General features: G+C 27.0%; 2 protein-coding genes across 6 annotated transcripts in view; one reads left to right on the top strand and one right to left on the bottom strand.

Annotated features, from left to right (window-relative positions):
* LOC105834609 overlaps positions 1-17,447 on the bottom strand; it is an 83,367-nt gene that overhangs the window by 30,124 nt on the left and 35,796 nt on the right. The gene's annotated exons all lie outside the window — the stretch shown is intronic.
* LOC118644531 lies at positions 5,390-8,895 on the top strand. Its single transcript, XM_036283216.1, has 3 exons — positions 5,390-5,913; positions 7,855-8,217; positions 8,342-8,895. Exons 1-3 carry the CDS (start codon positions 5,856-5,858, stop codon positions 8,644-8,646), a joined length of 726 nt encoding a protein of 241 aa, XP_036139109.1. The 5' UTR covers positions 5,390-5,855; the 3' UTR covers positions 8,647-8,895.

Below are 17,447 nucleotides of genomic sequence, written 5' to 3'. Positions count from 1 at the left end.
CGTATACATGTACTTAATCGCGCACGTATTTCAGATGGGATTTATGAAGAGATATTCTGTACTGTTTTTTAGCGACGTTTTTTAGAAACACACCTTATATGATTGTACCGATTTAGTGCCGATTCTACACGACTGCGATTACTCGAAAAATACATTATGCTCGCATTCTCGTTATCGCGCGGGAGATATTGCTAACTTAATTAAAGGCATCGATAAATGTCGCCGCGCGAGATGCTGCAATCGGGATAACACGTTTCCGTTGCACATGTAAATATTCGATATCGATCGGATGTTGCGGTGCGGCAGGTTCTCACACCTACTATCCGCTTTTCATCTCTCGCCGCCACATCCGCCTTTGTATGTGTTATCAGACGAGCATTAAAAAACGATCGTTCGCATCCGCAAAAGCGGTATACCGAGTTGTATCGATTATGCGCCTACCATACCCATTTTTCTTTGTCTCTTTCTCTTTCTATCTTTCGCGTTTTACGTATGTACCGCGTTCATTATATACCTCTCTTACGTCATCGCTGGTGCATCCCCGCGATGCATGGCAAAGCCAACAATAGTGTGGGCGTTTGATATTTGCACACTGAGGGAGTTCGTGATTTCGAATATCGCCCACGCGTCGCAAACGCCTACGTCTCTGATGGCAGGTTGCCAGCGGCAAACGGGGACAGACGAGGGGTGGAATTTTGCAAAATTGAGTTCACTGTTTTAATGAACGGGACTCGATAAACTCCTAACTAGGTGGGATAGGCAATACGATGCCACGAGAAAGTGTTTGACACGAAAACCATTAAAAGTGAATTTCGAAAATTCGAGATATTCGTCTAACTATCTTTCTCATTCAAATATAAATAACATATTTTCTTATAAAACTTTGTCGAAACATATAAAACTTTACTAAAGTTATAGGCCATAAAATTTGCAATTGGGATAAATTAAATTTGTACATAAAAAGAAAACATTCTTGTTTTGAGAATATCTTCATTTTCAAAATGTTAAATAATGAAATGATATTATATAGTGTTAAACAAACATAATTTATTTATATGAAGAAATTTTGTACATTCAAGAAAAATGTGTTTTCATTATTTAATAATGATTTTCAGAAATTAAAGAAGAGAAAATATTAAGTAAAAAAAATTATAATATCTTCGAACTAAGAATTACAATTTTTTAATATTATTAATTATTATCGAAACAGTATACTATTTTTCTAAAATTTAGAATTATCAAATTCTTCAAGGATTAAATTATGTATAAACAAAAATATAATTTCTTATTACATAATATATATGACATCAAATTGTTAAAAATACAATATATTATAGAATATATTTTAATTTCATAGAGAAAAGTCACCAATCAATATCGACATAGATCTTTTAAAGCAACACCACCCTTATTTCTTGAGAACTTTAATTTTATTAATATGATAGAATTAAATATTAACATAATGTGCTTAGATAATTAAAAAACTATAAACCCCTTTATTATTCAAACATTTATGACTTTTATAAATCTGCAAGATTCTTACGAATTCAAAACGGCTAATGTTTCTGCATGCCTGTGTATGTAGGATAAATTAGGGTAAATGATGGGCATATGGAGAAGATGGCCAATGGCTTATAACTTCTCCAATAATTGCTAAATAATGTGTTCTTGTAATTATTTTCAAAAATAATCGATATTTACTATAGTTTACGTGCGTGTACTATTCATAACAATATTGTGGATACTATATCACGTTTTTACTTTTAACCCTTAAAGCGGCTTGGGAGTCTCCTGGTACCCCAAGCATTTTTTGAAAAAGTATATCACGTTCCTGTAGGCGAAATAGATGCCTATGACGTCACATAGTATTAGTTGGACATACCTTCTTTACAGTGGAGCGGTTTGTGAGCGTCGGTTAAGCTCCGGCTTCCGTGAAAACTACGCGGAAATTAAATTGGGGGCTCAAAAACCCCACTATGCACTAAACGTTGATTTTATTGAAAAAATATTTTTTTTTGTGTTTGAGAGACAATAAAAAAAAGATATTTGCTTTATATGTAATCGTCCGATCTGTTTGAAATATCGTGCATACACCTGTCTTTATTGTGCCGTCACTGAATAATGTTTTTTTGATTTCCTCTAAACTTTTTTTGTACTTACTTCATATTGTTATTTACTTTATATTACTTATATTAATTTACTTGTATCCTTAATATCGAAAAATTTTAATTTTCAATTGAATAAATTAAAAAAAAGTGTGTGTAAAAAGCGGTTGTTATAAACATTCATTTTTTTATAAAATTACACACTTTAGATTTCAAAATATATACCTTTTTTGAAACATGCATTGTAATATTATTTTTTCCTTTAAAGTACAACATTCAAGAGTATCAGGACAACATTTTAGCTCAAAATATTAAAAATTAAAAAAGTTATGTTTTATGTAAAAATAGTGATTTCTCATTATTCGAAATTTATGATTTTTTCCAAATCAAGAAAGCTAATTTTTGGCCAATCTAACAATTGTTTTTCAAATAGTTACTCTAAAACAGTATTCCAGGATTTTTCTAATAATAAGTAGAAATTTTAAGCCGTTCTTATTGCTATAAGCATTTTTTTCATGGGGGCTCCCATATACACCTTATAATATTCCGAGGTACGTGTGTGCTTTAAAGGTTGACTGCTTGCAAAGTTTTTTATGTGTTCATTAAAAATTGCCGTCGAATAAATTACAGTTGCGCTGTCACAATTAACGTTAGATACGTAACAAAAGTATGTAAATTGTAATGTGTGATTATATGTTCTATTTTTATTTCTATTTTTTAAATAAATGTTATAATTATCTTTCTCTCACACAGTTTAGGTAAGATGGAAGATGACCCGTTCTTTCGGAGTAAGTATATATATTAGTCAGTACTAAAAAAAATATCTATGATATATTAAATTTAAAATGTCCGGTAACTTATGACGAATTCGGTTGGATTGCACCAGTGCGCATTAGTGCGAACTGAGTGCGCTCTCGTTTAGTGCAGTTTAGTTTTTCCCATTCTAAATACAAGCCAACAGAATACGAAACACTGAATGAGGCCGCACTGGTGCACCCAACCGAATTCGCCATTAGTTCTCATCTTTTTTATTTGTGTGTGTGTGTTTTTTTTTATCTCTCTTTCTCTCTTTTTCTTCTTTATGTAAATAATGCTTTCCTTTTTTTTGACAAATTAAAAAAAAGTTGACAAAAGTAATATGGGAAGAGAAGCTCTATAGGAAATAAATTCTATCAAAAACGTAATAATAATTTGCATACAATAATATATATCGCAGAGGCAAGTACTATATCACCTCGCATATGGCTAAATTGAAACTATACCATAGTTACAAAAGAATGCGTATTGTATAAATATTATTTTATATGAATTTTGCGTTTACATTATATAAATTGTATATTTTATAGCACAAAAAATTGACAAATTACAAACCAAAGTTGACAAAAGTAATATAAGGAAAGAAGCTCTACACAAAATTACAAAGCATGCAGTATCAGGAAGTTATATAGTAACAAAAACTTTAACTATACTTTTAGTAAATTTAATACTTTTAGTAAATTTTATTAAATTTACTAAAAGTATAGTAAATTATTAATATATTTAATAATTTTTTATTGCAAAAATGTATATACTCTAAATAAGATGCTTAATACTACAAAATGCGTGATATCCAAATAAAATTGCCTTTTTTAAAAAAAGGTAAAAAAAGGCGCCAAGTGTGTGTATGTGTGTAAAAGTATGGAAAATTTATTTCCATATTTTTATCGTTTAACATTGATGGTTTATTGCGTTTTAACGACTCGGGTACGCCAAGTTTTTACTTATTTTAATCATTCAATTATTTGATCATCAAGCCCGTTTATTATTAAATATTTTAATAAAAAGTTATAATAAGTAAATTTTGTATAAATATTCTTATAATTGGCGCATTTACTTTATATCATTATTTGTGTAGAGAAGACAATAAAACAATAGGACAGTAAGACAATTTACCTAATATAATAGTTTTTTCTTAGGGGCGCACATACACACACTTGGCGTCTTTTTTTACCTTTTTTAAAAAAAGATAATTTTGTTTTATTATTTACATCACTTTAAATAATAAATTTATTTCAATTAACTCAAAACAATAAATATCTTAATATTACATTTGATCTAATAATATTTTATTATGTATGTAAAACATTATAATTTACATTTAAATATATTAATATTTAATATTTACATATTAATTATTGATATTATGTATTATATAATAATCTTGTATATAATAATTTTTGCATATTATATAAAACCTGTGTCAAAATAATACTTAATAGAAATTTAGTATTAAGAAGGGAAACTCGTTTAGGAGGTCAAAAAATAGCATAATTTTAATGATTTTTTTACAGCCACAGTAAAAGTTATCTTTTACAAAACATACTTTGGATATGTTTTACTTACATCTTAAAGTATACAAAAAATTTTTTTGTAAAAAGATATAAACATTTTGTTGCAAAAATGACGCAATGTTTCTGGCGCCTCGCCGCCGAAATAGACTCACTGTGTACCAAATGGCGCTCGTTCTCTTCATTTAAAACAAAAGAATCAAATTACTTCTTAAACCTTAAGCCAATATCTTCTAGGTGAACAAAAAAAATGTAAAAAAATTAAAAAAGTGAAAAATTTTAAGTAATTTAAAAAAAAGTTGCAACTTTTACAAAAAAATTTAATATTTTATAACAAAAAAGTTATAGTAAAATTATTTAAAAATTTTTTTTTTCATTTACCTAGAAAAGAATCTAATTAGCTTTTAAATAAATCAAGGTTTATTCAAATCGGTTTATTAGATTTATTTTATTTGGTACACAAATTACAAAAGCCTTGTTTTGAGATCGCGTTATTCTTGCAACAAAATGTTTATATTTAAAAAAAAATTATTTTGTATACTTTAAAACGTAAAAATGTAAAATATACCCAAAGTTTTATAAAAAATAACTTTTATTGTAGCTGCAAGAAAGAGCATTAAAATTATGCTATCTTTTCGCTCTGCTAAACAAATTTTTTTCGTTTGGAAATTTTATCTAACTTTTATCTTGCATACTAATGGAGATCATTATAAATCACTATTAAGTTTGTTAAAATATGTACGTCAGCAAGATTTTGATTTTATCACTTCTGTGGTATAGTTGGATGTTGGAACACAGTTTGTCTTCAATAAACATATAAATATAATATAATATACATATTAATTACAATATATATTGGCTAAACAAAAATTTTTTTAAAGATAACTTTATTTTTATTTTTTTATTATTATTCATGAACTTTGTTTTTAATTCAAATGTAAATTTTATTTTAAATAGTCTGGAAGTATGAGAACTTAAAAGTAAATTATTTGATTACAGAGAAGCTAATTTGATGAGATACAATCAAGTTCAAATATAAAATGTATGTATGTACTGAAGAAACAAATTAATTCTAAACTTTTTTATGTTTTTCTTTTTCTTCCCAAACCATTAAGAATTATAAATTAAAATTCTCTTCTTGATCTGCTCTCCCTCTACAACTTGTTGATCAAAAGATCATGCGCAGGATAAAAAGACACACTAAAAGACGATGTATAAAAGGATACTTTGATTCTATATGTGTCATTAAGATCAGAGTGCGTATTGAGAAAACATTTCAAAAATAATTTTGTTAGTATAAAAACTTCAGTATAAAAGGTCGATTGTTTTGCATTACGCTTCATCTTCGCCGTACATTAGTTAAAATTATTTTGTTGTTTGGTGTAGTTTTGTGCTACTTTGCAGAAAAATCTTTCTATGAGAAATGTTTGCAATATTCTTTACTTTTATGTTCGTAACAGCATATGCGGCAAATGAAATACGTAAGTAAATAATAATAAGCATCTGTTACACGTTTACATTTCGATTTTAATTTATTTAATAAAGAGTGAAAGAAATACGTTTGTTTTAAAATTGTATTATTTTATATTGTGTAAACAGATCTTAACGCAATAATTAAGTAGTTTAACAATTTGGCAAATCTTAACAATAAAAATTAATAAATAACTAATAACTCATTTTGTTAAAGATAAGTTTAACGTTAATTGCAGTATATACAAATATAAGAATATAAGTTTATTTACTTTGTCTTACATAAATCTAAATATTATACACTTTACTTTTTTTGTAAAATTCTCAAGCTTGAAATAAAGTTTCACAATCTTATACTTTTTATAAATCCAACAAAAATGTATACACCGATTGTATTTTCAAAGATTACACACTTTGCAAATTATTTAACACATATCTTTAACTTATTATTTATTAATTAAAAAATATTTGTTTTTATAAAAATGTTTTTTAAAACTTAAAATTGATATTTTTAAACAAATGTTTGTAGATGACGTAGACTACGTTTTATTTTGTGTTTGCAGCAATTGTATCATATTATTAGAATTTAATGTAGTCAGTGCAGTTTAGTGTTTGATCTATAAATAATGAAACGGAAAATAAAAAGATGTCTCAGATAACATTATATGTTTTATAGATCAGTATTTATTATTTTTTACTAATTAATTTTTAATCTTCGTAAAATCGAAAAACAGTGTTTAAATAAACTTTAATATTTTAAAATTGCATTTTTTTACATTTGTAGAAAATAAGTCTTAGGCCGGTATTCATAGTTGATTCTTATATTTAAGATCATCTTAAGTACAGTCTTAAGATGATCTTAATGCCATCAACCAATCACAGAGCCGTATTAGCATCTTAAGACATTACTTGAGACGATCTTAAAATAAGATTTGACTATGAATGCGGGCCTTAGAGGAAGTTCTATGAAATCTTATTTTACTTATGTTTCATAACAATTAAGAATATTTGCTAATAATTTTGCTAATAATTTGCCTTTTAACCCATTGCGGTTACTAGGAGTCCAATAAATCCCACGCTTATATCCCAAGTATTTATTTGCGTATACGATTTATCTATCTTTAATAAATCTAATATTCATTTATTCACGTACTTCCAACTTTTTTTTCTAAAAGCTGCCATGGATTTAGAAATCCATTCAAAAGACTGTTTTAAATAAGTTCCTTTTTTTCAATAAAATAACAGCCATCTTTATTTTTCTTATTACCTTAATTTAAACACAATAGAAACATTCTTCGCCTCTCCCGGTCTCTCCCGTCTCTCCCGGTCTCACCCCGTCTTTCCCGGTCTCTCCCCGTCTCTCCCCGTCTCTCCCGGTCTCTCCCCGTCTCAAAATAAGATTTTTTGCAACAAAAAGTTGCAAGATTATTTCTTTGAGTGTCCTTTTCTCTTCTTAAAATATAAGATATCTCTTCATAAAATATCTCTAATTAAAATATAGTAAATATTAATTGTTACATTTTACATAAAATATTTAAAATAACATTTTAATAATACAAAATTGTAATTTTGCAGCAATAAAAAATATTTTTACTTAGAAGTTTGTGCTTAAGTAATAACTATTATACATGTAAAAGCACTACTTTAATTAATTTAGTAGTACTTTTTTGTTACTTAGCGAAAAATTGACACAAAAATTAGAAGAAAATTATACAGAAGTCACGTAACTTCGTTTAGTAATCACATTGAAACATAATTATTAGCAAATACTTTAAATAATTCAAATAGTTATATACGTTACATTATTATTTAATTTCATTATTTGAAATATTTGAATTGATATTGGTAGTATGCAAAAGTAAGTAAAATAAGTTTGCTTTCCGCTGTTATCTACCTTATTAAATATTTAATCCAAACTACAAGCTAAACTAAATAATTTGAACTTTTTCTAGCTTCCTACATCCACCCGTGTGGTCGAAAAGATCCCAACTACAGTCAATGTTTTGCAGACAACATTAATAGTGTGAAGAATTATATTTGCACAGGAATACCGGAATTGAATCTTCCTCCGCAAGAACCACTAATTATTGACAAAATTGATATTTTTGACACGAATAATCTGAAATTGTCTACGAAAAACTCAAAAATAAGAGGAATTTGTAATTTCGATGTAACTTCTTATAATGTATCTTCTGACAAGCTTCATTTCGAGTTTAGTTTCATATTCAAAAATATTTCCATGGACTCCGTCTACAACGCTGAGATACGTTTACTGGTGTTACTTGCTAATGAAGGACAAATTCACATTACTTCAGGTATCATAAAATAGTCAATCTTATATTAAATTAAAACACAAGTTTATTAAAAATATTTACTTTAACATAAAAATTTATAATTAGTTTCTTTCATAAAAATTACTATTTATGTTTTCCTCCGTAGATAACATAGACGGAAAGATAAGTGCAGATGCGAAAATAGTAATCAAGAACGGTAAAAAACAATTATATCCATCAAAAATAAATTGTAGTCTCAATATAAAAAAATTAAATTATAAGTTTGATGAAAGCGAGAAAAACTTAGATCAACTACACAAAGTTTTTATCAAAACCATAAACGAAAATACAGAGGAAATAATTAATATAATTACGCCGAAAATAGAAGAGGCGGTGTCTAAATTATTGATTTTTGTTATTAACACTATTGTCTATAATAGATTTGAACAATTGTTTCCCGATGAAGCATAAAATGTCTCAGATATTCATATTTTGTTCTTATTTAGAACGATTCATCTTTAGATACTGTATGGATCATTTCACTTACTACAGAGTATCTAAAAATATATACAAACCTAAGACAATCTTATATTTAAACTCCAACTATGAATACAAGATATTGAAATTCTTCATCATAAAGTCGTTTTACGCATCCCATAATGCAATCCGATTTAATTAAAGAAAAATTAAAATATGTTACCTGTAATATATTTTCATTATATTATTTTATATCTTATAATGCGTTCCGATTCAACTAAAAAAGAATTAAAACATATTAGCTATAATATATTTTAATTATATTAATTAATAATAATATTATAAAAATAAGCAAAATGTTTTATTTAGGTTAGATAATAAAAGAAAATATCGTTTAATCATTATAGATTACTAGCGCAATAGCACAGATTAATATTTCATTATTATAAATTACTATCGTAATGGATTAGTGTGAAATAATATGACATAGAAATATTATTTTTATCTTTGTTTTACTTTGAACGTTATACTTATTACAATAAAAATTTAAAATTATGTTATCTGATATGTATATATCAGATAGATAGATAATAGTTGCAAAACACATATTTAAGAATTGGTATATTTAATTTTTGTCAACATATATTAGTAAAATTATAATATCATATTTTGTAATCATAATTTTATACTTGAAATTAACAATGTCTCTTACTTAACAATGTTTAAAAAATTAAGATCGATAAAATAAGGATCGATGTTCAATGTAAAGATGAAAGAATTCATATTACTCTTGGCGCCTAATAATATGGTGAGCCTTAGTATTATTAAAAAATTGTTTGTTAATATACGTATATAATTTTATTTTCCCGGATTAAGGACGCAGTTAAAAATACTGTGTTTAGAGATGCGGCATGCAATTCATGTAAGCTGAAAGCTGTGAAAATTTATGAAAAAATTATTACATTAAAAAAAATCGAGTATTTCCAACTCTGAACATTTCAGTTAAGTTTTTAACAACTAAATATTTTGTTTTATCTTACAAAATCTTTAGTTACTTTTATTATATTTACTTTTCTTATGTGTATTCTAAACCAAATAATTTTATTCTCAGACTTTACATCCAAAATTTAAACATTTTTTTTACTAATTTAACTTAAATAAACAACATAATAGTGAAATATTCGTTTATATAAATTAAAATACAAAAAGACAATATTAATTCTCTATACCTTAAAAACCTTTTTATAATAAAAAAATATTATGTGACAATTTCTTTGATTTTTATTAGGTATGAAAAAGCCTTGTCATAACAAAATAAACATGTTTGTAAAATAGATCTTGTAAAGAGATAATACAGCGTGCGTAAAAATAAATAATTATTTGTTAGAAACAAATTTTTATTTTGTTATATTTAAATAACAATTTGTTATAAAAAAAAACACAAAAAATTAAGTTTTCAATATTCCCATTTTTATATCTCAATGTATGACAGGCAGTGTACTCGAGCTATTATCGCCAAAGTTGATACTAATTAATATAATTTTTATCTTAAATTGTTTTTTTACACATTTTTTTTATTGCTACAACACAAACGTTACAATAAAAAGAATAACACAATATGTATAAAGTAAATAACATACTTGTTTGTTTAACAACTAAACAATTTTGTTGGGCATATTTTAATTAAAATGTTCTGTCGTTCTAACAAAATTTTGATTTATAAAATAAAACATTTTCCCTAATGTAAGTATTGAAATCTTCAAATTGATATTTTGGTTCTCTCATCTTTATATTCTCTTACTTACACTACTTACACTGTATTCTCTGACTTAAGTCCATAAATTTATTTATAAATTTTATTATATTATTTTTGTATATTTATAAGTACACTGAAAGAAAAAGTTGTGAAATCAATAAAAAAGCAACTTATTGTTTCAATTAAACGGTGTAGTTGCGGGCTGCCAACTAAATAAATGATACATGCAATTTATTTGTTATTCATTGCAACTTCTATTAAACAAATTATGTATATAAACGAATCAATGACATATAATATTAGTAAATACATATCAGAGTGTAACAAATTTTCAAAGTTGAAAATTAAATACTTTATAATTATGTAATAATGCTAAATGTAAACATTACAATCGTATTTCAATATTAATCATGTACAACTTATACTTGATTTGATTAAATATACAAATAAATGTATAAGTTATAGATTTACATAATTTATACATATGATTGAATTAAGGCGATGCTGGATTGCCTCTCAAACTTGATCGAGATCGATAATGTAGAGTCATTCGTGCACATCATTAATGAGATTTTGTATACATATTTTTTATAGATTTGGAGATTCTTTTTCAGAATTAAAGTACACATATATTAATATCCATCTGTGAATTGGACTTTATATCGAGGACAAAAAATTTTTTTTTTATTGCTCTACTTATCCGACTTTTTACGCGTATATAACCTATAAATTTTCGCTTCACAATTTCGTCTCAATTAGGCACTAAAATCTAATTTTCAAAACTCGACACTGTTTGTTCTCGTCGTCTACTACCCAGACAGCACAGGACATCCTATGAACGTTCATTTTGTGTCCATTTTGAATCCACACGTCCATGGACATGAAATGGACGTCCATCTTATGTCCGATTTCAGACATTCATCAATGGCCAATATTTGGACGTCTATAGAATATTCGATCTTGGGCCCGTATTGTCAATTTTAATTATTAAAACAGTCTTAATTACTATCTCAATACACGTGATATTTTCCAGATCCTTATACAATGAGTCCCAGTATACATAGAACATAGCAGCATCATTGCAGCAAGTTATAACATTGTAGCAATATTACAGCAATATTACAAAATTGCAATATTGCAATGTTGCTGCAATATTCTGTGTTTGCTGGGGTCGTTCGTGTCCGTCCTTAATTTTTATCATTTCTATATATAGAAATTCTATATATAGAAATATATAGAAATTATTAAATGATTTGTATGTATCATCAAGATATATGTATATATTTATATATGTAATATTTTCAAATTTTATCGGTGCCTATAATTTATATATAACTTTAAATATATTTATAATATCGATCTGTATTATTAATAAATAAATATATATATATATATATATATATACATTATATTATATAATATATTATATTTATTAATAACAATTTTTTCTCGTTTTTGGAGGAAACTCCACTCCACAGACTGGTAGCAATGCGTATTCTGGAGAAGGATTTCCAAATCCATAAAAGAAATAAAAAGATATTGTTAAACAAAAATTACTATCTTTTTGTTGGTAAAACAAACAACTCCAGCATCCCCTTAAGCGTTGATTTTTGTTTTGAAAATAAAAAAGTAATTGTTTTGACAGAAAAGATTTCTGGATGCAATGCTATTAGCCTTCAATCTAGAATAAAATGAGATCGATATAGAGCCAATCATATTTAGTGTTACAAAGAAAATATTTTAATCTTAAATAGAAAATTCTTAAATCTAGAATAAAATAATCTTGATGCTATCGTTTTATAAAGATTTAAGGTACGATAGAAGATTCTCAAATCTAGAATAAAATAATCTTTATGCTATCTCTTTAATTTTCTCAGATGGATTCAAATAGAAATTTGTAGCAATCTTATATAATATTCTTGCAGAAATGATGTTCGATGTTGTATCCTTCACCAACGCCGTACACTCAAGAAAGATAAGTTATGATAAGAGAGAAGACGTAATACCGATTCACCGATGTCCAATATCCATTTCACTCGCACTCGATACTAATGCCGTCTCTCGCTCAAGTGCGAGTGTAACGGATATTGGACACCGTCGGTATCACGTGTTCTCATCATAACCAAGGTTTGTAAATGAACAACGGGAGGAGAAGGAAAGTCTTCCCACTCATATTTAGTTATTTGGTTCCCAAATGGCGGCCGTAGCTTCCAACTGTTTAACCAAAGTCAGAGCTGTCAATGAATCAATATATGTATGACCAACTGTCTTATAATACTATGGTCATCTTTTCCCTAAAAGTTGTGAAAGATGACTTGTAAAAGTTGTGAATGAAAATATAAAATTTTCATTAAGTATTTTCTCTTTAATGTCGATAGTGTTACATGCTATAAACTTCAGTAAAGTAATATATCAAACGCTATTAATAAAAATAAAGGTGTTTTTTGCATTTTTAAAAACTATGGCCCGAGTTTACCCTATTCAATTTGTATACATTCGCAACCAGGATGATTAAAATTTGTGTACAGTCTATACAAACTTACAATTAAAACAGTGCAAACATTATAAATAAAAAAATAAGCTATAAATAAATACGCCCACACATTTTGTACGACAGATTCGATTTACGCCTTTACCATGATGTTTCTCACGCCGGATATTAAAGTGCTAAATGCATGCATTGCATGGAGTTAATATCCTTGGCGGCTATAAATTTTCCCGATATTAACGGTACGTTAAAGATCGAGCTCGTGTTTGACAGGATCAGCTTTCCTTCTCGTGTGAAATATATTGATCGATTAGCCATGAAATATCTCTCAGATACAGTTAAAATTCAATGGACTCGTCTCGGAGCATCTATCTCGCTCGTTGTTGTGTCGAGATAAAAACTTTAACAAGTATGTTATTTATGATAAATTGCGATATGTATTTGACAACTATTGATGATTGTTATTGTGGTTCCCATATCGTTCGTATGATTGTAACCGTAAAATTGATTCCAAATTAAATGTAGCAGAACAAATACGTCCCTTATTTTAGAGACTTGTTCACTAGAGCATATCTGGCACGAAAGCAAATATACGAGAGAAAATTTCGCTTAGTGAAAATCTTCATTTTTTTCAGCTGAAAGTAAAGAATAAAAAAAACCTTTTCAATTTCTTTTTTATACAATTTTCTTGTTGGAAGAATATTTCAGAAGAAAAATTAAAATGCAGTAAAATTGTATTCAAATACCATTTTAATGAATAAATGCACGAGGGAAAATCTTTTCGTGATCACAAATAAAAATACACGATGTTATTCAAATGTCAATCTGTCTTTTCATAGCATGCAGAATTATCGTAGAAAGATGTAGAAAGTTAAATTGTAATTGCAAATTGGTAAAAAAGCTATAGTACTGTTTCAAATAGACTTTAATAAAATTTTAATTCGTAAGATTATATGCTGTAAGGAAAGATTGTCGTGCAGAATTTGTAGAACAGTAAAGTGCATAGTATATATACCACTATAGACACTACGCGATAGACATAAAAGTAAAACAATAAAGTGAATGAACAGCATTAATGGGAATCGAGATTGAAAAGTTTGTTATTTTACTCAACTCAAATAGAAAAGAGAAAGAGAAAGAAAGGCTCCATTATAATTTCCAGAATAGGTAAAAAGGTTCTTTCTATGTTATTTCTCACTATATTTATCATAGTAATGAGTTTGAAATATACGACTTGTGCAATGTGTATATGTGTGTATAGATGTTTATCCATGTAGAGCTCCATTTATTATTGTTAAATATTCATAGATAAAATCTTTCGAGCCAGTTAATTAATATCTCTCTCACAACACTGAAAAATTGTCACAACAAGAATATTTTTACTTATTCATTTAATGTAGCGTTTTAATTTATTAATTTAAATGTTTGTTTTTTAAATTATTAATCAGTATAATATATATATATCTGTAGGTTTTTCTATGCAAACCTCGATTTATTGAAAATTAGATCAAACTTTTCAAGTCTGTTAATTAATATTTCTCTCACGATGCAGAAAAATTATCAACAAGGATATTTTTAAAAATTTGTTTTACTTGTTAATTTAATGCTATGTTTTAATTTACTAAGAAATACGTTATTAGCCTTTTGAACGTCAAATACAATGCTCTCTGTGCGCGCACGCACAGATTTTTTTAAATATTAAAATAATCTATATACATTTTTCATATAATTTCAACTTAGTTATAAATTTTGACGGATTAATATTTAAAGATGGATTAATATTTAAAGACGGATTAATATTAAAGATCTGTAAAAATTCTTTAAAAATATGAAAAAATTAAAAATTTTCTTTCTTTTTTAATATATCAGTCAGTTATAAAACACACACACACACAGAGAGAGAGAGAGAGAGAAAGAGAGAGGGGGGGAGGGAGAAGGAAGAGGAAGAAAGAGAGTGTGGGTCACAATTTTAATGCAACAGATATCCTACATTAATTATAAATATCTTTCAAGCCTTTGCCAAAATAACTTTTTTTTATAATTTTTGATGTTAAATTTTGATAATTTCAAAAACACATTTAATTTTGAGCACAATAAAATTTTTCCAATACGTCATATATTGTAATTAAAATATGCCAAAATACAGTAAAGTAGCACTTTTCTTTGACTATTTTTAAAGGTTTTTGTTACATAGGATGTGTGTATAATATAAGCTTTATAAACGATTGTACTATTGAATTTTTATCACAAATTCTTAAAGTTGTTTATAATAAAATAATTTAGTAAATAAAATCGCATTCACGTTTTAAAAAATACGGAAAACAATTATCCTCATTTTTGCTCAAAAATAATTTTATTGAGTATAATTGTTATTAGTTTCGAAACTTTTAATTACTTTCAATAGAGCAAAATGTAGTAATCAGAAAACTTTATAATTCTGAAAAGAAAAGCAACTTTCGTTTTACTATCTATAATGAAGTTTATACAAGGAAAATAATGACGCTTTGTATAGTATACCCCGATCAAAGTATGAACCGGCCTAGAAAGAAGAGAGAACCGCGATTTTTAAATTATATTTAATGGGGTAAACACGACACAATCATTGCAGACTATTTATGCGATAGTACAATTCTTTCGGAATGTGACTCTCTCTCTCTCTCTTCTCCTTTCTCGTGATTTCATTGGCACGCTGTGACTCGGGCGCGCGGTAAAATACTAAGCTTGTTAAAATAATGTTTGCACTCAAAAGCGATTTATGTGAACAACTTTTCCCCGGCACAATGCTGTAATGAAATCTAGTGATATTCATGTTACTCGAGTCTTGATCGACACGTCAAATGACTCTATTCGACTTTTTTCAGATCGGCTGTACATCTTGCACTCGTGCGCAAAGAAAATGTAAATTTCTAAACATTGCTGTAAGTTTTCTTTGATATATAATTTTTTTACTTGAGATGATGGGTGTTCCGCGTCTACCGATTTACACTTATTACTTTTCTCTTTACGCTCTATCATGTCTTTTTTAGATCAGAGTTTCCGGAATGCTGCCTCCATTCCACCTTATCACTTCCGGCTTAGCGTGTATTTATAATTATCGATTCCATACGGAAAATAAGTAAATTATTATAATTACCAAATTAACACGGACGAGTGATATCACCAAATATTTTATAAACAACCTAAACCGACGAGTAAATTTGAATTAAGATAAGCACTTGATATTGATAGTAAAAAGTTAAAAAATAAATATCTGAAATTAGATCAATGTCTATAATAATTAAACTTGATAAACTTTCTTTACAAAAATAATCTCCGATACTATTAAACTTCTTGCAAAGCTCTTTAAACTTATTATTTTCATCTTACTTCATTACTTTTAATTTTACTCAAGGTGCTTTTTACAGCATGCATTACGTTAATATCTTTAAACTTCTAACAAAAGACAGTATAATTATGTACTAATTAGGTATTTATAGTCTTTTAATGTGTAGAGAAATATTAGCGCTCATTAATATAATGTATTACATTCCTCAATATTATTACAATTTACCAATAAAATTTATTTAAAAATATCATGATAAATAAATTAAAGGCATTTTCTGTATATATTAAAACATTATTGCATTCCCTTCTTCTCCTTCTCCCTCCCATACATAAATATCAATATTGCATCACAGCACAGAATTCAGTAAAATAATATATTTTTTTATTTGTTATTATATCCGCTATATTTATCTGCTATTTTTAATTTAAAATTTTTTGCTATAGATTCGATGACCTTAAAAATCTTATATACCAACTTATATATATAAATGCAACAAAATTTAGCGTTTTTATTCCACACGCTAAATCCGCTATTTTGAAATTAAGTAACAGATTTTTTTATAGCTTTTTTATAATTTTTATATCAGCCTCCAAAATAAACTTAGAAAAAAATTGCTATCTTAATTTATGGATTCGAGACATATGCATTTTTTATTTTTACTCTATTTTAATATTACGAGATATGCAAATTAAGGGATGAAACTAATAAGAGTATTATATAATTTATTAACTTTCTAACATTTATTTAATTTTTAAATGTTATTACTCAACTCTTGTATCATAACAGGGAAAAAAAACTTGTGAGATAAATCAAAAACTGGTGAGATACGACAATTTAGCCACAATACAAAGTTTTATTTAAGAAATCTAGAGAAACAGATTGCTCAGAAATCTTTCACAATTTTTTTTAACAAACTGAATAAATTTACAAAAATAAAAAGGCGATAGGTAAAATTGCTCGATTTTTACTGCATAAATATAACATAGGTTATACATATCATCTTTTGGGTTTCTGAATACGGTGGTAATATTCTTATCCAACTAAACCCATGAAAAAGGGGTCGAAATTTACTTGAAAAAAATAAAAATAAATCATTTTGATCCTTTTAAGATAAGGAATAAGTAGAATAGTAGTCGACAAGCTGGCTATATTTTATTGTAAATCACAGTTTCACGACGTTTCCGCTATAGGATTTGGTCCTTCTCAAGTGCATTAATTAATTACAG

This window comes from Monomorium pharaonis, chromosome 2 (assembly GCF_013373865.1).
Source record: "Monomorium pharaonis isolate MP-MQ-018 chromosome 2, ASM1337386v2, whole genome shotgun sequence".
Taxonomy (NCBI): Eukaryota; Metazoa; Arthropoda; class Insecta; order Hymenoptera; family Formicidae; genus Monomorium; species Monomorium pharaonis.
Note: the sequence above shows the minus strand (reverse complement) of the source record. Positions and strands in the feature narration are given on the sequence as shown.